Source organism: Cervus canadensis, chromosome 15 (assembly GCF_019320065.1).
Source record: "Cervus canadensis isolate Bull #8, Minnesota chromosome 15, ASM1932006v1, whole genome shotgun sequence".
Classification (NCBI taxonomy): Eukaryota; Metazoa; Chordata; class Mammalia; order Artiodactyla; family Cervidae; genus Cervus; species Cervus canadensis.
In genome coordinates this window covers 5,748,965-5,773,868 of record NC_057400.1, presented here as the reverse complement: position 1 = coordinate 5,773,868, position 24,904 = coordinate 5,748,965, and the positions used below count along the sequence as shown (strand labels likewise).

Sequence of the window (24,904 nt, the reverse complement as noted above, 5' to 3'; positions counted from 1 at the left end):
TCACTGCTGAGGGCCTGGGTTTTATCCCTGGTCAGAGAAGCCATGGGGCACAATTCCCCCTCCACCCCCCACCAAAAAAAAGATTATATACATTCTTCTAAGTTAGTAACTCTAATCAGACTTCAGTGGTCCCTGAAACCTAACTCAGGAGCCCATCTGCACAGAGCAAAGTGGGTCCCTCTACTCCTGACCTTTTTTCCTGCTCCCCTTCCCTCCAAACAGCCAAATTTAGTGGCCGAGGGAAATAATACTTACAGAGACCCACTTAAATTTGACTAACTTTCTACAATGCTAAACAAGTTATAAGGCTTCCGACCTGTGCAGTGACCAGAGTGAAGTCAATTAAACCTGGCACCCCTCCCGCAGCCCCCTCCGCCACCCCCCCGGCCACTGAAGGTCTGTCCTGGCGGCCGCCCCCCCCCCCCCCCCGGCCACTGAAGGTCTGTCCTGGCGGCCAGGCCCATGTTTGGTTCAGGAGTAAGACCCTCAAGGCTCTGGGTGGACAGGTGGAGCCCCCATGCCACTGACCAGGGGCAGAACTGCTCTGATCAGAAGTATTCCAATGAGGCTGTCTGAATTAAGGGCTTGAGGGGCCAGTCCCTTTGACCTTCTCCTGGAAACTTGGGGATGCGCTGCTTTGACTGGTTTTACAGTAAAAAGCCAAGATACTTTGGAGGGGGGAGAGGAAAATCAAGCTAGCCAAAAGCTTTTCTGCCCAAGCTGAAGAATGTGTCAAGTCAATGAGCAGATCAGACTCATCACAGAAGCCTTCAAGTTCACTGCAGCGGGGTGAGTCCTCAGAAGTTACAAACTCTGCTGCTGAATGCTGGGAGCACTTAATAAAGATGCAACTAGGTCCACCTTTGCATCTTGACTGAGAACAGAATGCAGGTCCCCAGAAATTCATTCTCTGGAGTGATGATGGCTCATCTGGAATGCCAGATACTATCACCTGCAGAGGCATCAAAACAGTCCCAAGTGACTGGGGCCCAAAACAAGATAAAGACATCTCTGAAGAACGTAGAGCATATTCTTAAGGAAAGAAAAGATGGGAGAGCGAAAGGAACACAAAAAGTGCTGGGGAACTTCACACAAAGGGAATGGGAAGGCAATGATAAAAGGAGGCAGCTAAAATCTCTGAAGATGATAAGCTCACTTGCTCTCCTGAGAGATTTCACGAATGATGGCAACTTGACATCAGTCAAAAAGAGGGAGTGAGAAGATGCAGACTAATATTGTCACTCAGAGGTCATTCTGAAGAAACTCAGTGATTCTGTTAAATTAAATATTTCCTGTAAAAATCTAGAGAGAGAAAAGCAGAGTATTTTTTAAAGTGGCGTGAAGAAAATCAAATGCTGATAGCATTTTCAGTTCAAGTGCAAAGTCTCCAACCAGAATAGGCATCTCCTCAGTGTGAAAATCCATAGGGACACAGTGAGATTCCAAAATTCCAGCTGAAACTCAACTCTGCCTGAATTCCACCATAAACATGAAATGTAACTTTGCAGAAAACCAGTGCGTGAGGGAATTTACTGTTTAGAAACAGAAGCTTCTCAGAGTGTATGAACACACCAAAACCTGACTCCTCCAGGAAGACGACCAAAGATCCGGGGAAATGAAAGATGGATCAGCTCCCATGAGAAAAGAGCTCAAGAAAGTTTGTTGGAGAGTCACAGACATAGAAAACACACCTGTGGTTGCCAATGGAGAGGATGTTGAGGGAGAGATGGATTGGGAGTTCGGGGTGAGCAGATGCAAACTATTATACAGGGAACAGATAAACAACAAGGTCGTACTATATAGCACAGGGAACTATACTCAATATCCTATGAGAAAACATAATGGAAAAGAATATCAAAAAGAATGTATACAGGCCTAGAGTATGCTTTACAAATGCAAACCAACCAGCCTAGAGTCCACACCCCAACCTCCTCTTCTTTCAGGCTTTCAGAACATCATGCTCTAGGCCACCAATCCCCTGCATCAACAGCTCCAGAGACTAATGAGGACCAGACACCCAGGGACAACCTTCTTGCCACAAAGCCGATCCTAACCCTGCTTGCTCTGCCTCACCCATTTCTTCCCCTAGAAACCATGCAAAAGGGTCTTATTCTCCGTGTGATCCTTCTGCTTCCTGACTGACCCCGGTCCCCCTCCCTATAGTGCTACACTCCAGAACCATGAGTAAGGAACTGTCTTTTCCATGGGAATGTCTCCTTATCTTTTGGCCTCATAATACCTGAAAAATAATAAAACCTCCACTGAAAAGAGACCAGGACATCCCCCGCATCATCACGTCCCCAAGGGAGCATGAGGGGTAAGCTACAAGGGCTTGATGACTCAGGGTAATGTGGAGGCTGGATTCAGATTTACAGCCAACCTCTGAAAATGCACCAGCATGGCAGGACAGATGATGTCTCTCTTCTCTTTAAATTAATCCTGATGGAGGCCAGCTTCACTCCATGGATGCTGCATTTGCTCTCATATTGTAATTTCGGACATAGTGTTTCTAGATGTTAATGAAAAACTGTTTCCTGCCGTGTGTGTGTGTGTGTGTGTGTGTGTGCTCAGTCATGTCCAAGTCTTTGAAACCCCATGGACTGTAGCCTGCCAGGCTCCTCTGTCCACAGAATTTTCCAGGCAAGAATACTGGAGTGGCTTGCCATATCCTCCTCCAGAGGATCTCCCCAGCCCAGGGATCAAACTCACGTCTCTTGCATCTCCTGCAACGGCAAGAGGGTTATTTTCCACTGAGCCACCTGGGAAGTTCTGCCGTATCAGTAAACACAGGACGTTACAGTCATCAAGTCCTCACACTGCAGCTGCCTCACCCTCGCCAGCGGTGCGCCCCGAGGGGACTCAGGATGAGAAAGCTCAGAATGCTGGCCCCAGATAGCTGAGGTGCACATTGAAGGAATGATCTCAGTGAGCCCAGACTCCTGCATCTTCCCGTACATAGAAGAGTGGCAAACTCCTTAACTTAGGATGCCTAATTTTCTTTAACCAACAGTAATTGTTTGATGTTCCCACTACCTGGTTTTTGTTGCAAAAACGCCTATATACCCTGGCTCCTCCACCACCTCTTCAGAGCAGTCCCTCAGAACAATCTGAGAGACTGTGTAACAGGCTCACGTCCTTAGAAAGTCTGTCAAATAAAACTCTCAGTTCTTAAGTTGTGCGTTTTTTTTAGTCAACATAGAATATAGATTTTTAATATATCATTCTCAGTTTCTTAGACTGTGCACTAAACTGCCTAAGCACTCTAGCTTAACTAAATGGTCCACTGTTGCTTAAAGCATAACTGATGCTTGACATGACCAAAAGAAGACATCTGAAACATTAAAAATCATTTTCTACATGCTGAACTGTAAGAAATCTGTACAAGGAACCTCCGAGGTATTTCAGTAAATGTTGACTGGTTTTAAGAAACAAAGAAATTCTAAAAACCCAATCAACAAAAATCAAAACCCAAGCTAACTTCTAAGTATTTTTATTAACTGATTAATTTATAGATGAATTATGAGGAATTGACATTTGGGAAAACATTTGTTCCTTATTTTGTTGGGATTTTTCTAAGCTTTGTCATATGGTTTACAATATTCTTTGCTGAGAAAACATTTCTAAACTTTATGGAGCCCAGATAAAGTATACTGGCACAGCAAAAAGAAAACAAACAACAACAAATACCTCAATTAACTCTCAAGACAACACATTAAGTTGTTCCATATTTTACAGAAAACACAGGTGACAATTTCAGTAACGCAAGAGGACAGACAGCCAGGAATTGAACATGGGTATAGCCAGCTCCACCTGGCTTTCAATCTGCTACCAAGTCCCTAAGAATGGTTAATTTAGTGTTATCCAAACTGGTGTTACCAACAGAGACAAAGGTTTTTGTTTTTGTTTTTTTTTTAATTTAATAGCACATGTTGAATATCCTTCACGGATACACATAAGGAGCCACCTCATGCTTTTTATGGCTACATAGTCTACCAAATGAAAGTATTCAATAAGTTATTATGGGACAAATGATAGTTACTTGAAAAGTAACAGAGTTGGATTCACCTCATTCCTTACACAAAAATAAGTTCCAAAGTATGAAAGACTAGGGGGAATTTTTTTCTAAAAAACAGGTGAATAAAAAAAAATTTTTTTTTAATGTTTAAAAAAAGGAATTCCCTGGTGGTCCAGTAGTTAGCACTTGCTCCTTGGAATAAAAGTTATGACCAACCTAGACAGCATATTTAAAAGCAGAGACATTACTTTACCAACAAAGGTCGGTCTAGTCAAGGCTATGGTTTTTCTAGCAGTCATGCATGGATGTGAGAGTCGGACTATAAAGAAAGCTGAGCACCGAAAAATTGATGCTTTTGAACTGTGGTGTTGGAGAAGACTCTTGAGAGTCCCCGGGACTGCAAGGAGATCCAACCAGTCCATCCTAAAGGAGATCAGTCCTGGGTGTTCACTGGAAGGACTGATGCTAAAGCTGAAACTCCAGTACATTGGCCACCTGATGCGAGGAACTGACACATTTGAAAAGACCCTGATGCTGGGAAAGATTGTAGGTGGGAGGAGAAGGGGACGACAGAGGATGAGATGGCTGGATGGCATCACCGACTCAATGGACATGAGTTTGAGTAAACTCTGGGGTTGGTGATGGACAGGGAGGCCTGGCGTGCGGCAGTCTGTGAGGTCGCAAAGAGTCAGACACGACTGAGCGACTGAACTGAACTGAACTGAACCGCAGGGAGGGAATGCAGACACAGATACAGAGGCTGGACCTGTGGACCCAGTAGGAGGAGAGAGTGGGAGGAATGGAGAAAGTAGCAGCAGGGTATACACACCACCACGTGTAAAACCGGTACCTGCTGAGAAGCTGCTGTGGAGCCCAGCCTGGCCTCTGTGATGCCCTAGAGGGTGGGGCGAGGAGAGGAAGGCTCAAGAGGGAGGTGAAATACGTATAATTATGGCTGGGGTGTGTTGTTGTATGGCAGAAAACACAACATTGGAAAGCAATTTTCCTCCAATTAAAGAATGAATTTTAAAAAATTAAAATTCATTTTAAAAAATTAACAAAAAAAGGGAATTCCCTGACAGTCCAGTGGTTAGCACTCAGCACTTTCACTCCACGCCAAAAAAATATTTTTTTCAGGAAAAAAAAGCAGGTGAATATTAAGATCTTAAAGCGGAGAAGGCCTTTTACCATGTAAAATAAAGAAGCAAGTGAAAGCAAAATGAATAAAATATATGAAAGTGTGGGAAAATATGTCTAACACATTATCCCAAGTAGGCAAAGAGCCCATCAGTCAGTCAGTTCAGTCACTCAATCGTGTCTGACTCTTTTCGACCCCATGGATGGCAGGACACAGGACTCCCTGTCTATCACCAACTCCTGGAGTTTACACATGGACATCACCAGATGGTCAATACCGATTTCAGATTGGTTATATTCTTTGCAGTCAAAGATGGAGAAGCTCTACACAGTCAGCAAAAAGAAAACCGGGATCTGACTGTGGCTCAGATCATGAACTCCTTATTGCCAAATTCAGACTTAAATTGAAGAAAGTAGGGAAAACCACTATATCATTCAACTATGACCTAAATCAAATCCCTTACATACAGTGGAAGTGACAAATAGATTCAAGGGGTTAGATATGACAGAGTGCCTGAAGAACTATGGATGGAGGTTTGTGATACTGTACAGGAGACAGTGATCAAGACCATCCCCAAGATAAAGAAAGGCAAAATGGTTGTCTGAGGAGGCCTTACAAATAGCTGAGAAAAGAAGAGAAGTGAAAGGCAAAGCAGAAAAGGAAAGATATTCCCATTTGAATGCAGAGTTCCAAAGAATAGCAAGGAGAGATAAGAAAGCCTTCCTCAGTAATCAATGCAAAGAAACAGAGGATGACAACAGAATGGGAAAGACTAGAGACCTGTTCAAGAAAATTAGAAATACCAAGGGAACATTTCATGCAATGATGGGCACAGTAAAGGACAGAAATAGTATGGACCTAACAAAAGCAGAAGATATTAAGAAGAGGTGTCAAGAATACACAGAACTATATAAAAAAAGATCATGGCATCTGGTCCCATCACCAGTTATGACCAACCCAGATAGCATATTAAAAAGCAGAGACATTACTTTGCCAACAAAGGTCCATCTGGTCAAGGCTATGGTTTTTCCAGTGGTCATGTATGGATGTGAGAGTCGGACTATAAAGAAAGCTGAGCACCGAAAAATTGATGCTTTTGAACTGTGGTGTTGGAGAAGACTCTTGAGAGTCCCCTGGACTGCAAGGAGATCCAACCAAGTCCATCCTAAAGGAGATCAGTCCTGGGTGTTCATTGGAAGGACTGATGCTGAGGCTGAAACTCCAGTACTTTGGCCACCTGAGGAGAGGAGCTGACTCATTGGACAAGACCCTGATGCTGGGAGGGATTGGGGGCAGCTGTTCTATTTCTAGATATTGATTATACAGATATTCTCACTCCTTGTTTAAGCATAAAGATATGTGTACATGGATGATCACTGGAGTGCTGGGTGTAATTATGAAAAAATGGGAACAATCCTAATGTTCCTCAAGAGAACAAATTACGCAACATCCATACAATGGATCAGAAAGACCCAGGGGAAGATCAGCTTGTTTGCTTGTTTTTAATGTACCCACATGCTCAAACTACCGCACAATTGCACTCATCTCACATGCTAGCAAAGTAATGCTCAAAATTTTCCAAGCCAGGCTTCAACAGTATGTGAACCGTGAACTTCCAAATGTTCAAGCTGGATTTGGAAAAGGCAGAGGAACCAGATATCAAATTGCCAACATCTGTTGGATCATTGAAAAGCAAGAAAGTTCCAGAAAAACATCTACTTCTGCTTTATTGACTATGTAGCATTTTCACAGCATCATCTTTTAGGATTTTACATAGCTCAACTGGAATTCCATCAAGTCCACTAGCTCTGTTCATAGTGATGCTTCCTAAGACTCACTTGACTTCACATTCCAGGATGTCTGGCTCTAGGTAAGTGATCACACCATTGTGATTATCTGGGTTGTGAAGATCTTTTTTGTATCAGTTCAGTTCAGTTCAGTTCAGTCGCTCAGTCATGTCCGACCCTTTGCGACCCCATGAATCGCAGCACGCCAGGCCTCCCTGTCCATCACCAGCTTCCAGAGTTTACTCAAACTCATGCCCATTGAGTTGGTGATGCCAGATCAGCTTGTTTGCTTGTTTTTAATGTACCCACATGGAAAGATTTTGAGGATACATTGTTTGTGGGGGGACGGGGAATTGCCAAAATAGTATACATAATAAGATCTCTTACCAAAAAAAGAGACAAACACATTCCTATAAGAGCATACGTATGTGTGTCTATATAATTAGACATACATTGATTAATGTATGACTATAAGATTAGGCATATATGGTTTAACCTATGACTAAGAAAAATCTGGGAAGTGGAATTATGAGAAGCTATTTACAGTACAAATTTCTGTACTGTTTGGCTGTTCTGTTTTACAAGAAATATGTGCTATTTCTATACTCAGCAAAGAATAAGAGAGAAAGTATTAAAAAATAAAAAGTAATGTATTTAAGGATCATTTGGTTTCCTCAGTTTATATTCCCAAACTTCAGGCTAAAAATTAATCTGGGAAGAAAACTTCAGCTAAGGAGGAAGGATAGCAAAGTAACTAATCATTTGCCTCATTCCTTAAATTCAAAGTTACGGATATAATTGGGGAGAGGGGAAAATCTATGGCTTTCTATTTTCCAGACGTTAGTTCTTCACTTAATTTGCAAGGCAACCCACAAAATGAAACCTGGCTCAATTCCACAGATGAGGAAACCGGGGTCTGAGCGGCTAAGTGATGCCCCCAGAGCAGAGGTCGCCTCACTTCCAGGATCCCAGAAAACGAGACTTCCTGCTGGCAGCGCTTATCTTCGGCCATTCCCTCAGGTCAGGTGGCTGGAGAGCAGGAGGGATGGGGGTGGGGCAGGAGAAACTGATTATGGGGTTTTGATGCTGTTCCAGGAGGCATTTTCCTCCGGCTCCATTACGGGTCCTTCGCTTCCTGCCCTTCTCCCCTGTAAAGCTCGTATTCCCTCCCTCAGAGCTGCATCAGGAGCTCCAGGTGGCAGACACAGCTCCTGGAAGCGCCAGCCTAGAACCCTGCCTATGAAGGAGTCCCTGGGAAAAGCGAGTGCCTACCCCTTCAGAACTCCCTTCAAGATCACACCAATGCTCAGCTGCTCCCCAAGCTTGCCTGAGTTTGCCACCTCTCTCAGCCTATAAAATGGGAATAATACACTTTACGAGGATTACTCAAAAAAGAACACCAGGAAGTGCTTTGGGAATTTTAAAGCCTAGGGTCCCCACCTTGCAATTAAAGTACCCCTAACACAACAGCTCACATCATGGAGGAAGGAGTCCAGTATTTCCTGTAATCACAGTTTTAAAGACAGTATTTTAACACTCTGAATAGGAATGTCCCCTGCGGGTTATGTCTATTATTTTGTTGTACAATGACCGAAGAACTAACAGAAAAGTTCAGCAGGCCTTCCTCCTGCCTTTAATCTGCCCAAAGCTACCATTTTTCAATTCTAAGGGGTACAGTTCTTAGTTCTAGAACCAACCTTATGTTAATCTTTCAATTAGGAAAAGAAAGATTAAACCAGAAAAAAAAAAAAAATTCAAAGTCCCAATGTGATGACCACATTAGCTTTCAAATAGGATAGGGGAAACATATATCCACTTCATTATTAACAACGGCTAATATGTGAATGGTTACTCTGTGCTTCCCAGGTGGCACCGTGGTAAAGAATCCTCCTGTCAACGCAGGAGACGAAGGAGACACAGGCTCAATTCCTCAATCAGGGAGATCCCCTGGAGGAGGAAATGGCAACGTATTCCAGTATTCTTGCCTGGGATATCCCATGGAAAGAGGAGTCTGGTGGGGTCCATGGGGTCACAAAAAGTCAGACACGACTGAGGACTCACGCATGTGCCAGACACTGTTTTCAGTGTTCTTTCTGCATTAACTCATTTTACCTACCTAGTAGAGGTTTTACTTCCTTCATTTTATATATGAGGAGTCAGAGGCACTGGGAGGTAAATGACTTGCCCATGGGGGCTACCCAACAGCTCAACCTCAACAAGGCAGTTGGAGATCTTGGCCTTCTGGTCTACCTCTCCAGTCATTCACACTCCTCCTTGGGTTCCAAACCCTAGTCATACTGAATCGCTTAGGATTCTTCACAAATAGTATGCATAATTGCACCCCCACCCTGCCCATTCTTGCCTTTGGACATGGTTTTTCTGTCACTAAACTATCCTCTCCTTCCAATGGACCGGAAGTTTTATTCCATGAATGAACTTAAGACTCCTGGAAAAATCCATAACTGTATTTAAGATTTAAGAGTTGTTTTGGTAGGAAATACCAAAGCTTTCTCCATAACAAGCCATGCTTGCAAACTTGTTCTTATCTCAAAGCCAGAATTCCCTACACAGATTGCCTGAGGTTCTCTTTCTTCTGATCTTCCTGACTCCTCCCCCACCACCTACTTCATCTCTTCCCTCTGGCTCCAGTCTTCAGGAAAGATGTCTCCACAGTGACCTTTGGTCACTGACAAAGAGGTTGGCCTGGAGTTTGTGGACCTCCCTTCAACTGCTATCTGCCCCTTCTCCTTAGGACTCCATTTCAGAGGAAGAGCACAAACTTTGCTGCTCAAACCGTTTTCACTGCATAAAAAATTAGTCACTGGGGTTGATGACAGAACACTCACAAGCAACACACCTTATCCAAGTCATGATGTGAGGCAATGGACTGACACTGTGCTGAGAAATGAGTATCCAATGGTTTAAATGACTCTGTGATTTACAGATCCAGCATCCTTCTTACATGAACAATGCAGAGAAACAGAGGAAAACAGCAGAATGGGAAAGACTAGACATCTCTTCAAGAAAATTAGAGATATCAAGGAAACATTTCATGCAAAGATGGGCACAATAAGGAACAGAAATGGCAAGGACCTAACAGAAGCAGAAGTGAATAACAAGAGGTGGCAAGAGTATACAGAAGAACTATAAAAAATGGTCTTAATGACCTGAATAACATGATTGTGTGGTCGCTCATCTAGAGCCAGACATCCTGCAGTGTTCAGTCAAGAGGGCCTTAGGAAGCATTACTACAAACAAAGCTAGTGGAGGTGATGGAATTCCAGCTGATCTATTTAAAATCCTAAAAGATGATGCTATTAAAGTGCTTCATTCATTATGCCAGCAAATTTGGAAAACTCAGCAATGGCTACAGGACTGGAAAAGGTCAATTTTCATTCCAATCCCAAAGAAGTGCAATGCCAAAGAATGTTCAAACTACCTCAACAATTGCACTCATTTCACATGCTAGTAAGGTAATGCTCAAAATCCTTCAAGCTAGGATCAATAGTACGTGAACCAAGAACTTCCAGATATACAAACTGGATCTAGAAAAGGCAGATGAACCAGAGATCAAATTGCCAACATCTGTTGCATCATAGAAAAAGCAACAGAATTCCAGAAAAGCATCTACTTCTGCTTCATTGACTATGCTAAAGCCTTTGTGTGGATCACAACAAATGGTGGAAAATTCTTCAAGAGATAGGAATACCAGACCACCTGACCTGCCTCCTGAGATATCTGTATGCAAGTCAAGAAGCAACAGTTAGAACTGGACATGGAACAACAACTGGTTCAAAATCGGGAAAAGAGTACATCAAGGCTGTATATTGTCACTCTGCTTATTTAACTTATTTGCAAAGTACATCATGCAAAATGCAAGGCTAAATGAATCACAAACTGGAATCAAGATTCCTGGGAGAAACATCAATAACCTCAGATATGCAGATGATACCACTTTATGGCAGAAAGCAAAGCAGAACTAAAGAGCCTCTTGATGAAGGTGAAAGAGGAGAGTGAAAAATCTGGCTTAAAACTCAACATTCAAAAATGAAGATCATGGCATCTGGTCCCATCACTTCACGGCAAATAGATGGGGAGAAAATGGAAACAGTAGCAGATTTTATTTTCTTGGGCTCCAAAATCACTGTGGATGGTAACTGTAGCCATGAAACTAAAAGATGCCTGCTCCTTGGAAGAAAAGCTATGACAAACCTAGATAGCATATTAAAAAGCAGAGACATTATTTTGCTGACAAAGGTCCATATCAGTAGTCATGTATGGATATGAGAGTTAGACAATAAAGAAGGTTGAGCGCCAAAGAACTGATGGTTCAAAAGTGCTGGTGGTGCTGGAGAAGACTCTGGAGAGTCCCTTGGACAGCAAGAAAATCCAACCAGTCAATCCTAAAGGAAATCAACACTGACTATTCATTAGAAGGACTGATGCTGAAGTTGAAACTCCAATACTTTGGCCACCTGATTCGAAGAGTGGACTCACTGGAAAAAACCCTAATGCTGGGAAAGAGTTGAGGGCAGGAGTAGAAGTGGGTGACAGAGAATGAGATGCTTGAATGGCATCATCGACTCAATGGTGATGAATCTGAACAAACTCCGGGAGACAGTAAAAGACAGGGAAGCCTGGTGTGTGGCAGTCCATGGGGTCACAAAGAGTTGGACACAACTTAAGTGAGTAAATAACAGCAGCATCCCTTCCCTGTTTTCAGAGAACCTTAAATACACCATTACAAGAAAGAAGACATGGAATGGCCTCAGAGAGATAGTGACCTAAACATTATAGAGCCAATGCAAGAAACCTTAAATGCTTAATGTTTAATGAAACAGAAAATTTGACTATTGACTGATATGTCAAAACTATTATTTTAAAAAAACTGATGCTTACTTGTCATGTGACATAGACATAGAAGCTACTTTAAATAAGGTACACTGAAAAAGATATCCAGTACAGGGATACCGACAAGAGCAGCAAAAAATAAAACACATAAAGAGAGGGCAAGAAAGAGTAAAGAGAAAGTGGAAACAAATCATGTCTTTCCCCACCCCGCCCGCAGCCCTGCTGCATGGCATGCACAATCTCAGTTACCCAACCAGGGATGGAACCCACCCATGCCCTCTGCAGTGCACGTGTGGAGTCCTAACCACTGGATTGCCAGGGAAGTCTCAATCATGCCTATTGTTTAATTTTCTGAATATTCACAGAACAACTACTCTCAAGGCCCCAAGCTTAACACAGAAGATACAATGTTCAACACAAAGACATGGCTCTACCCTCACAGAGCTTCCATTCTGAGAGACACTCAAATGATTACATTGTGTATTTCCTCCCATGTGGTGGTGGTGTAGTCACTAAACTGGGTCAGACTCTTGGGACCTCACAGACTGTGACCCACCAGGCTCCTCTGTCCATGGAATTCTCCAGGCAAGAATACTGGAGTGGGTTGCCATTTCCTTCTCCAAGGGATCATCCTGAACCAGGGATCGAACAGGATCTCCTGCATTGCAGGCGGTTTCCTGCATTGCAGGCAGATTCTTTTTACCAATTGAACCACCAGGGAGTTATGACAATAATCTGTCCCAAATAACAACATAAAATAGTGAAATAATATGGAGACATTTTATTTTTTTTTTATTCCTTCAACTTTTGTTCTGTACTGGATAGAATCCTAGCCTGGGAGAAGACAAAGATAAAGGAAATGAAGTCCTTGATGAGCTCAGAAGCTAATGTGGAAGAAGAAATTTATTAATCATAATCCAGATGCAGACATTTTAAGTGGTGTTTGAGTTTATAATAGAAAATGTTATAAGAAAAGTATTTAATAAAAGCAAAAAACAACTTTATAAAGCATATAATCTCATTAAAAAAGTTTAAGTATAGAAGGAAGATTCAATGGCTATAAAAATCTATCTATAAGAATAAGTGATTGAAAATGTCTAAGAGACATATTTCCAAGCTATAATTAGTGCAACTAGAAATGGGGCAAGAATCAGTGAATATCAGGTGGTATAGCACAAACATATACAAGGGTCTGTTTCTGGACTAATACTTTAGAATATGGCTTTTCAAATGTTTCAGAGTGGCATTTAAACCAGTGAGAATAAGAGATAAAACAGGTGTCAACCAGTAGGTTAACTATTTAGAAAAATAAATAAACGTAGACTGTTACATCACATCACAAATTTCCAGTGCAACGTATGAAAGTATAAATCCCACTGGTAAGGCTAGGGAAAAAAATAAATACATATATTTTATGCAGTAATAATCCAAAGTATCACTAAATGACATTATATTTCCAGAAGACTTCCAAGTGCATTGCACTGTAAAAATTTAGAAACATGAAATTTAGGAAACCACTAAGCTGATTTTGGGGTAGGCAGGCATTCTAAACATAAAAGAAAAATTATTTTAGAAAACTGAAAAGGTTTGATAATATATACTGAAAATCAATATTTATACTGAAAAAAATCATGATATATATCTCACACATAAATCTAATTATCACAAAATAAATATAATTATCACATACATAAATATATCACAAAAAAATATATGATATTCTTCATATAGGGTAGGCTGTTACAATCAGTAAGATAGAACCATCCCAGTAAAAAAGTGTGTGAAGAATATGAACATAACTGATGGAGAAATTTAAAAGATCAATAAATATATTTTTAAATATTCAGCCACATTAGCAATGATATAAATGCTAGTTTAAGATTAAATCCTGTTTCACTAATGAGGTGAAAACCAACAATATCCAATATAAGAGACAGTAAAACATACCCTACTGGCTACCTTGTAAATCGGTACATTCAGCTGAGAAGTCAATTTGGTAAGATGTAGCAAAAGCCTTACTTAACTCCTTTGAGCCAGTAAGTGTACCTCTAATTTATATTCATCTAAAATAATAATCAACATTTCACACAAAGACAACTGAAAACTAAGTATTCATACCATGAGACTAGTCAAAGTTAATAGAACTCTGAAATACCATGCAACCATTACAAAAATATAAGTTCTCAGAGCATTTTTAATAACACGAGAAAAGCTCATAAATATAGTAAACAAAGAAAACAGGGCATATATCTGCAGCACTGTAATAATTTTAATTTTACATATGCAAATATGTAGAAATATGGTTAGCAATGGCTCTCAGGTGAAATTAGAGATTTCAATTTAATTTTTAACTTATGCTTTTTAAATGACCCAAATTTTCTATAATGAACATGTATTGTTTTCTTTTTTTTAAATTTTCATTGGAGTATAGTTGATTTACGATGTTGTTTTAGTTTCCCATGTATAGCTAAGTGAATCAGTTACACATATACATATATCCACTTGTTTTAAGATTCTTTTCTCATATAAGCCATTATAGAACACTGAATAGAGTCCCCTGTGCTACAGGTTCTGACTGGTTACCTATCTGATGAACACGTATTATTTTCAATAATCGGGAACATATAACTAAAAAAGAAGATCTAAAATAAATACACCAAATTTAACCGCTGGGCAGCTCTTTTTGCCTCTCTTTCAACTTATCTATATTGAGCAAAGGATAACTCTTTTAAAAAGATGAGTGTTGACTGTCAAACATTGCCCAAAGGTGACTGATTAAAGAAAGGAGGTAAGGGGTGGAAGGTAGATGGGGGAGACAGTAAAGGCCTTACAGATCGGGTGGGGAGCGGCGGGAGAGGTGGGCACCCTGGACCAGCAGCAGGTCCAGCAGGGCCTCGGACCCCACGACAGGCCAGGAGCAAGAACCACCCCAGACCCCAGCGCTCTGTGAACATCGCCCAGCTTCTTCACGCGACACTTAGGCAGGACAGCAGAGGCCCAGGGGAGGACGGCCGCTGCCTGAGGGTACATCAGTTGGTAGCATCTGACCTTCCATGAAAGAGAAAGGAAAATGGCCAAAGCCATTCCACAAACAAGCACAGACACACAGGTATTCTCCCTCCAGCCAGGGCACCTGCCATCAGGGGTCCCCGGCCTCAGCAGACGGAACACAGACCTCGGGGCCTGAGCTGGGTGCCCGAGACTGCCTGAGCCTGGCCTGGGGGCCCGCTGAGGCCGCTGAGCCACTCACAGGGATTAGCATGCCCATCCCCTGCCACATCCAGAGGCAGACACAGAGCCACCTGCTAATTCTGAGCTCCTTCCTGGCCCAGAAGCGGGCAGGTTGGGCTGTCAGAGGTAAGCCTGATGGCAGGCTGGACTTCCATCCCGCCCCGACCCCATCTGGACTTCCGTTCCCCAAATCAGGGAGTCAAAGTTCTACAGAAAGGAAGCCGCCCGCGTAAGATAAATGGTAACCACACCGCTGCCCCACCACCGCCTCCCTCCAGAAAGCCCTGCATCCCCCAGCTCCTTGGCTCTTCCCATTTGAAACGGAGGAGCAATGATTCCACCAGATGCCAGGGCCTCTGAGGTGATCTGGGCAGGAAGGACAATCAACGCAGACACGTAACCACACAAAAACCACAGAGAGGTCATGGGTTAGGCCACGGGGCCATGTGTCCTGATAAAGAACATCAGAAATGGAAACCGCTTCACACACCTTCATGCTCTCCAATGTCACAAAATAACACTTCTCATGCCGCACGTGGACACACCGAGGCTCCGAGGGGAAGTCAGAGCTGGGAAGGGCTGGGATCGGATGCCAAGTCCAAACCCCGGGCCCCGTCTCCCAGGACACGGTGAGCACGCTCGTCCCCATCGCTGCAAAGGGCTGCTGCTGCCTCGCACATGTGGGATCCAGCCTCAAGGACTGGCCTTCCCATCACTGACAGGTGCAGTTCCAGAAAGGGCAGCTGACCCCGTACCCCAAAGGTGCTCAATCTGTGTCCAGGAAAGGGCACCAGGTGTGGCCCCAGCAAACAGCAAGTATAACCACGGCCGCCGTTCACTGAGCATCATCTGCTCCCTGCAGGGCCCACACGAGGAATGTGAAACGCCGTTTGGCCTGAGTGCGACACAGCTGATGTGTCCGCTTTTGGGGAAGAAAACACTGAGGCTGGGAAGTCTCACAGCTAGGAAACGGATGCCATCTGACACCAGAAGCCCCTTCCCAAACCCCACCTCTCCCACCCTGACGAGGAAACAGGCCCGCACGAGTCATTCAGGCCGACTCCCCGCGGCTGGGTGGCACCCTCAGCCCCCAGGCTCCACCCGGCGCGGCGCCCCAGCACCACCTTGGTTGAGGTAGGTCAAGGTCTCCTCGTGCAGCTTCACAGCCGGGGACGTGGCAGCGCACAGCACATACTGCAGGGGCGGCAGGCGGGCCTCGTTCTCGGGGGACAGCTGCGGCTCCTCCTGCTTGAAGATGGGCAGAGCAAGGACGTCGCTGCAACACACAGGAGGGAGCGGTCAGGAGCAGGGCCCCCGGAGCCCGCGTGCAAAGGCAGGACTGAGCGGCCAACCTCGGGCAGCACCAGGGGCCGCACAGCCAGCCCAGCCAGCGAGCAGGCTCAGCTCCCTACACGGCGTCGCCAACACTCTAAAATGCTTTCCAACGGAGGAGACCAATCCTGGACGATCCTACTTTCATTCCGTGACCTTTGCGAGGTTTATTCAGATGTCGCGTGGTTTCCATCTGCAAGAGTCTGGCTTTTATAACAAGAACTCGGACAAAATTTTTTATTTTTTTAAATAAACTCTTCTAGCTATTGGTCACATCTCAGACCAAGACAATCCTGTCCTCTAGGCTCTGTACACCATGCAAATACAGAAACTGTCTACTTCACTCATAAAAACTGAGACCTACTTCCACACTTCTAAAAAGAAAGGACAGCTGGCCCATAAACCCTATTTTAAGGGTCATGCTAATATCTCTTAAATGCAAAACAAGAACAATCATGGTTTCAATTCAGTTTTCTCATCCAAACGGAAAATACTGAGATGCTCAAAGATTCTTTTCCTCCGCCTCTAAACAAAATTTCCCATCAGATCCAAAAAATCAGCTTCACATCAGCCTAGGACTGGAGAACTTATTTCTAGATGTGTTTTTTTAAGTGCATCCCCAAGGAAAAACGAAATCTTTGAGAACATGAATGACCTGCAAGCAGGAGGGACTTACTTGGTTAAGCTCTCTGGATTATGAAGAGATTATGGTGTGGACACTGGCGCCAAAAAAAAAGGTCCTGTGCCCTTATCTTGATAAGCCTCCACCCTCCGAGTGTCCCGGGTGCTGAATCAGATTCACTGACCCCACTTTACTACGTAAACAGCAGAGTCACTGATACAATCTATTCCTCATACAATACCAAAAACAAGTATCGAAAACACAAGCCAGGCACATACCCCAGCATGTCAGACCAATTTTCAGAAGGAAAAGCCCAGCTGTGGCTCATGTGGAGGGCCGCCCCTGCCACCACCCACTGCCCTGGGTCCCCTACCTCATGCCTTCCCGTGGCCAGACTGAGGCACAGGCCCAGTCTAAGTGGTTATCCAGGAATGGGGGAGAAGCAGAGAGATCTGATTCCCAGGGGATTGCATAATTTCATGTTTTCCCAGGCCATGTTAAGTTAATAATCCATGGGCTGCTGCCTTTAAATTAAAAAAAAAAAGGTTGGGGACAGCCAGGGTTGGGGGAAGAACCATCACTCAACAGTAACTTATTTCAATCCTGGTATCCTTATCTGCTGAGGAATAAAAGTCACCAGAACATCAAACAGAAGCAGGGAAGAAGGGAGTACAGGCCACCACCCCAGTAAGGTCAGACAACTTGCAGAAATGCTGCACAGTGATGAGATGACCAAAATTAAATGCACAAGCCAAGCAAAAGAACAAGATCTTCTTCACTCTAGGGGGACCAGGGGCATGTTCATGGACCCTCCCTGTGGCATCCATCAAGGTCACCCTCTCCAAGTGTGAAAGCCCTGGCTTCCAAGAAGTAACATAAAAAAGAGAGTGTGTACCAAATGACTCTTTATCCATGGTCCCCAAATGACCCCAGAAACCCATCTGGCCTTATGGCACCTTTCACCCCAATTCCCAACCACTTCACCAGGATGAATGCAATACCAAACTTTTAAAGTAAGGGCACCTCTAGTTCAAGAGGAGAATTATTCCCTAAAGGGATGACATTTTCAGTGTCCAGGAAGTTTTACATACACTCACTTCTTCACTCAGGGTCACCTTCAAAGTCATTGGTAAGGTATGGCAACAAACCGAATCGCTACAAACTAAAATTGAGGCAAAATTACAATTAAAATTGCATCCTGTGGTACAATAAAAATGTATTCCATTGTAGCATTTCGGGTAAGTCAATGGACACAATCTTCTGCCAGAGATTAACATCTGCCCAGTGGGGAACTCCCTGGAGGTACAGTGGTTAAGACTCACCGCTTCCACTGCAGGGGACTCGAGTTCAATCCCTGGTCAGTGAACTAAAATTCCATATACCACACAATGCAGGAAAAAAAAAAAAAATCTGCCTGATGGGCTTAACACCTCCCAGAGCAGCCTGCCTCTGGTGGATCACCATGGTCTGCAGTGAGACATAAGTCCTTAATTAAAGCCCTAGGCTTAACGCCACCTCCTACCTCTCTTGCCCATGAATAAAACACAGCAGACACATCACTTATACCCAACCACTCCTTTGCCTGCTGGAATTGGGCTGTCTTCAGAGAAGACTACTGGACAAATATCTATCAAAGCTAGGATTTCCACATCACCTGTACTGTTAAATCTGGTTGGAACTTCTGGGGGTCAAAAATAAAATAAAGCAGGCAGGACAGCTCTCTCTGTGGGGTGGTCTGGCCAACGGTTCACTTTCTCTGAGCTCACATCAAATGCCCTTTGGGTTAAATTAGGCACATTTCATAAACTGTGACTAGGATGGAAATAAAGACAGGCTAAAGCTGGTTCAGGCGAGTTCAGAAAGTGAAATGACTGCCCATTAGTACCCGGCCAGCTGCACAACAGGGAAAAACAATCCTCCAGGAACTGAAGCTAACGGGGGTGCCACTTCCTTCAAGGGGACGGGAGAGAGAACTTTGCAAAACAGGCAGGACTTACTTTTCCCTCTGAAGAGCACTAGTCAAATCCCTGCAGAAGAAGAAAGATTTCCATCAAGGGCAATCAACGTGCGGGCCTCGGACCCTTACACCAAGACCACCTGGTGGGAGGGGGCACCCGGCCCCTCCCGAGCCCCCGCCCGCCCCCCTGCAGGTCCGCTAGGCGGAGCGCAGGGCCGCGCTCGCAGCCCGCTCGCCCCTCGGGCGGACCAAGGACACTGGAGAGGACGCGAGGCTCGGAGCGGGACCCGGGCGGAGAGGGGCAAAGAGCAGGGGACTGGACTTCCCGGGACAGCTCCAGACCGACGGCAGGAAGTCTCCTCTTCGACGCGAGCGGGGACAGGAGAAACGCGGAGGTGGAAAGACCCCGAGGAGATTGCGACCAGAAATGCGCGCTCCGCGCCCGCCCGGGGTCGTCGGGGGAGTAGCCCCGCGAGCACTAGGCTCTGCGAACCCGCCTCCCGCGCGGGCCCGCAACTCCGAGCGAGCGTCGGGTCCCGCCAGGGTCGGTCTGTCGGTCCCAGGCTGGAGTCTGGGCGGATCTCCCTCAGTCCCCAAAGGGCAGAGAGTAAGCAGGCGGCGGGGGCGCCCGGGGTCCCCGGCCCCGCCGCTCCTCTCCCGGCCCGCGGACCCGGCCCGAGCCCCTTACCGCAGGTAGCTGCCGGGGTTGTGCTGGTTGTAGTGCTCGGGCTGGGTGTGCCAGAACAGCATGGCTGGGGCTCCGAGCCCGGCCCGACCCAGGCGCGCGGCGGACGGGACGCGGGGCGAGCCGACCTCTCGGTCACCTGCCTGCAGCGCTCTCACCGCGGCGGCCGCCCGCCCTGCGCATTTATGGCCGGCCCGCGGGGCGGGGCCCCGTCCGGACCCGCCCGCAGGCCGCGCGGCCGCCTCACCTGGTGACCCGCACCAGCGCGCCCTTCCCGGGAGCGAGCGCGCCTCCAGGGCGGCGACCGCGAGCGTGCAGCGCGGCTGGCTGCGGGCGGGGACCTGGCCAGGCACTACCCGTATCCCGCCCTCGAGGGTGGGGCCCAGGTAACCGTCCCCGCAGCCCTGCTGTCTTCCCGCTCCCAGAACCTCGCCGTGGCTAGGGTGAGAAGGCTGTGAGCTTGGATGTCCGAGACCCCGACCCCGGCGCGCTGTCCCCTTAACTTGCTCTCGCTTTTTCACAGCACTCTGAGAAATCGTGTTTTGTTTTCATCTACACTTGAGTATTGATCTCTTTCCCAATGTCGTATGATCTCCAAGAGGACAAGGTTTGGACTTTCTAGCTCACCCTGTTATCCCTATCTCCTGGGAAAGTGCTTGGGACATGGTGCTGCTGGGCTGCGTTTAGTCGCTCAGTCATGTCCGACTCTGCGACCCCATGGACTGTAGCCCGCCAGGCTCCTCTGTCCATTGGATTCTCCAGCCAAGAATACTGGAGTGGGTTGCTATGCTGGCCTCCAGGGGATCTTCCCAACCCAAGGATCGAACCCAGGTCTCCCCCGTTGCAGGGGGATTCTTTATCATATGAGCCACCAGGAAGCCCGGTACATAGGGAGTGCTCCATAAATATTTGCTGAGTAAATATGAAAAAGGAATGCCTCAAGTGAGTAATCAGAGAAAGCCTCCTGGAGGAGGTGACATTGAGCTGAAGCCTTCTAAATTCACAGGAAGCGCTTCTGTGAACATCCGGAAGGAAAGTGGTTCCAGGCAGAGGCAGCGGTAGTTGGCAAGGCCCTGAGGCTGACCTACCTGGGCATGGTCTGAGGCTGGGTGACCCACAGGAAAACTCAGGAGGTAAGGTGGGAGTGATGGGCAGGGCAGATCAAAGAGGGACTCCCAGGCCCTAGCAAAGCAGGAGCTGGGGTTTTAATCTAATTTGTATTTTCAGCAGAGGCGTTGCATATTTGTTTTTGTAAAGATCAGTCTGGAAGGAGTGTGGACAGTGGGTCATGGGGGTGCAGCAGTTAGTTAGCACCATGACCTGCATCCAGCGAGAGCCACACCCCCACCACCACTGCCTGGCCGGAATGAGCTGTGTTCTCTCCCTGGGTGTTAACGGAATGAAATGGTGTCCCTTGGAAACAGGGACCCAGAACTCCAGCTCCCCCAGCATGGAGGTGAGTCAGATCCACCCTCAGTCTGCTCTCCAGCTCCCCTCCCTCCAACCACGGCGACAGCTGGCGGGCCACCCCTTCTGGGAAGCTCTTAGTGACCACCACCTCCCCACTGCTCTCCTGTCACTCAGATCCCGCTTCCAGGATGGAAGCAGAGCAGACAGCCCTCAGCACTCCACCCCCGCCACCCCCCCCCGCCCCCAAGGACTCTGTTGTAGAGTCGCCCAAGGTAGCTCCCCTGTTGGGGTGGCCCCAATGACCACCCAGACAGAAGCATCACAGCCTGGCCATCTCCGCTGATGGGCTGTTGTAGCCTCAGGATTCCGTGTGGGGCGACTCAGAGCTGTCAGGAGGCTTCCCTCGCATACTTCTACTTCCTTTCCACCCCTTACATAGTTGTTAATTTCAAGGGACCTTTCAAATAAGCATCCTGAACATTAAGCTCTGTCTGAGGGTCCAGGACAAGCCCAGTATTGATATGGGAGACACGCTGAGGTGGTGTAGAAAGAGCTTTTCCCTGGGTTCCTTCACTGGGCAAATACTCCAGAGTAGCTGCCATGTGCCCCTGGGTGCTAGGTGCAAGCTTACATACTTTTAATTTTTTTAACTGGAGTATAGTTTATTTACAATGTTGTCAGTTTCAGGCATACAGCAAAGTGATTCAGTTATCCATGCATATCTATGTACCTAAGCTTTTTTAGATTCCTTTCCCAGATGGGTCATTTTAGACTATTCAGTGGAGTTGCTTGCGCTACACAGCAGCACAGGTCCTTATTAGTTATCTGTTTTTATATACAGAACTGTGTACATGTCAATCCCAATCCCCCAGCTTTCCCTGCCCCCTGCTTACCCTCTGGTAACCATAAGATTGTTTCCTATACCTGGGAATCTATTTCTGTTTCGTAAATTCATTTGTACCATTTTTTAGATTCTACATGTAAGCGATATCACATGACATTTGTCTTTGTCTGTCTGACTTACTTCGCTCAGTACCACGATCTTTAGGTCCATCCGTGTTGCGGCAGATGGCGTGATTTCACAAGCTCGCGTTCTCACTGGAGAGGCAGTAGGGGAGAGTGGCGGTTGTGAGCAGCAATCGCAGTGCAGTGTGATCAAGAACACAGAGGGAGGCTGTGCTCCATGGGGTTGCAGAGAATCGGACAGGGCCGAGTGGTTAACACACACACAGGTGGGCCTTGCTCTCCACCAGGGCAGATGGACTCTCCCCCGGGTGGTCCAGAGCTCCTGAAGAGTGCGAGTGAATACCAGGGAGGATTCTGGAGCTCAGGAAAGTCTCCCCGGTAAAGTGATTGTCTCCTGATGGATGGGTCTGGGGAAGTTAGACACATCTGTGAAGTCAGGGCTGGAGGAGAGTCTCCAGCTGAGCACAGAGGAAAAGGACACCAAACGTGGGAAGGAGATCACGATGGCTCAGACCTGGCTTTCCCACCTGGCTTTGTCAGGACGTGTGGCCCTGGGTGGGGTAAATAGACCCTTGCTGCCTCTCACATCAAAATGGTCCTAGGACTTGTTTTGATCACAAAACATAGGTTTTCCAGGGCCAGCTGACCCTAGGAGGCCAGGCAGCTTCTGCCTCCCTTCTTTCAGAGCTCTGGACCACCCAGGGGAGAGTCTATCTGCCCTGTTGGAGAGCAGGGCCCACCGTGTGTTAGTCACTTAGTCCTGTCCGATTCTTTGCAACCCCATGGACTGTAGCCTGCCAGGCTCCTCTACCCATGGAATTCTCCAGGCAAGAATACTGGAGTGGGTAGCCATTCCCATCTCCAGGGCATCTTCCTGACCCAGGGATCAAATTCGGGTCTCCTCCATGGCAGGCAGAACCTTCACCATCTGAACCACCAGGGAAGCCCGAGGGCCCACCTGAGCCCCAGCCGTGTCAGCCACCAGCAGGGCTGTCTTGGCTGAGCCGGTGGACCTGCTCTAGCAGATACCACGTGAAACAGAAATGAGCCACCCACTGAACCCTGCCCGGAATTCCTAGAAGAAAACACATGGCTATAGCTTTAAGCCACGAAGAGGCAGCGTGGTTTGTCTCATACCAGCGGAGAGATGATGTACTGGGCCCTTTGAAGTTCAGCCTTGCCATTGGTGAATAGGAGTAATCAGGCTTAGTTTCAAGATGGTGATGAGACTTAGGATCAGTAAGCATAGCGTCTCAGGAATGACCAGCCCTCTCAGTCCCTTTAGGGGACTGCATACCTTCACTCCATTCCTAGAGTTTGACTGTTGTTTTGTTTTTTTTTTTTTTTTTTGGCTACACAGTGCAGTTTGCAGGATCTTAGTTTCCCAAGGGATTGAACCCAGGCCCTGGCACCACTGGACTGACAGGGAATTACCAGATTTTGATTCTCTTGCAAGTAGGACTGGCAGTGCCTTGAAGACTACATCAGAGTCACGCTGTGTGAAGTAGGATGCCCACCCCTGCCTGTGGGTTATCAGTGTTGCAGGGCACAATTAGGCCCAGCCTGGACCCCAGGGCTCCCAGACTAGTGTGTAGAAGACAGATGTGCAGGCGATGGCTTATTGGTCTCTCTTTTCATTTTGTAAACATCCACAGTTCACTAATGATGGACTATTGACTTTTACTCTATGCCACGCCCGGCGCCATTCCCTGGAATTTGGGATAAGTAGGCTTATCACCCCATCTCACAGAGGAGGAAACTGAGGCTCTGGAAGCTGAATGCCACAGCTGGGTTTCGAGGTCAGAGCTGAGAGCTCTTGCTCTTTGGGTACCATCAGTTCCTGTCCCGAGGCCTTGTGTTTCTTTCTTCACAGGAGGCTAGGCAAACATGCTGTGACCAGAGGTGTGTCTACTCCCAAGCAGCTGCCCAGGGCCCCATGGAGCTCATGGGCAGGGATGTTCTCCTGGGGTGATCCTCTCCCATGGGCCCTGTTATGCCTACAGGCTTGGGGACAGCAGGTTGCAAATACAGAGGGGGCAGTGTCCTTCTGGAGGCTGGCCCGCCCCCACTGCTCTGCACACTGCCCGGGCAGGGGAACGGGGTGGGCCCAGAGCTGCCAGGAGGGAGCCCTCCTGCACCGGTCTCTGGCCTTCCGGGCCCGCTTGACAGTACCTTGAACCCTGACTCCCGCTGAGGGGCAGAGCCCCAGGCAGGGAGCAGGGAGGAAGCTCCCATCTGCTGAGCACTGACTCTTCGCAGGCATTAATTTCATGAACACGCTGTCCCCACTACAACCCTTGCAAGGTTCACTGTGATTACTCCAGGAGGGGAAATCAAGACTCCAAACATTGGCACGACCTACCCAAGTCAAGGTGGCTGAGATCCCAGATTTGAACCCAAGCCTCCTGACTCTGGACCTCTGGACTCAGCGCCCTATTCTGGTTCTGGCCTCAGACCCTGGCTGAAGTCAGGGCATGGGTGGGGCAGCTGTGCCCAGGGTTGTGGCCCAACACACCCAATGTGTGCCCGACAGCTGGGGGAGACTGGGGTCTCTGAGGCCCTCGGGAGCTGACAGCCTTCGTGGGGAGGCAGCAGTCTTCCATGAGTCCGTGCCCCTACCAGGCTCTGGACTCACCTAGGCAGGAGCCACATCCTCCTTGGAAATGGGTCCCTTGCGTGTGGCGTGGGGTCATTACACAAAGGCTACTTAGCAGCTGCTCATCTGAGTTGACTGATGTGAACTGACATGAAACACTATGGGAGGGACTTCCCTGATGGTCCGGTGGTTAAGTCCCCATGCTCCCACTCCTGCGACCCCAGTTCCATCTTTGATCTGGGAATTAAGATCCTGCAAGTTGCACAGCACAGACAAAAAACAAATAAACATAGGAGACACTTCCAACAGGGGAA

The 24,904-nt window shown here is 46.8% G+C and overlaps 1 protein-coding gene across 4 annotated transcripts in view; it reads right to left on the bottom strand.

The window, feature by feature from the left end:
• Window positions 1–19,867, bottom strand: part of TFCP2L1 (transcription factor CP2 like 1) — a 68,254-nt gene extending 48,387 nt beyond the window's left edge. The window contains exons 1-3 of one of the 4 annotated variants that reach the window (XM_043488232.1): window positions 19,622–19,867; window positions 18,974–19,003; window positions 16,147–16,298 (exon numbers count right to left, since the gene is read on the bottom strand). In XM_043488232.1, coding sequence (XP_043344167.1) covers window positions 16,147–16,298; window positions 18,974–19,003; window positions 19,622–19,683 — 244 coding nt within the window. In that variant the 5' untranslated portion in view covers window positions 19,684–19,867. The remainder of the gene's footprint in view (window positions 1–16,146; window positions 16,299–18,973; window positions 19,004–19,621) is intronic. The other 3 variants (XM_043488233.1, XM_043488234.1, XM_043488235.1) reach the window with 3 other exon arrangements.
• Between the last annotated feature and the right edge of the window lie 5,037 nt (window positions 19,868–24,904).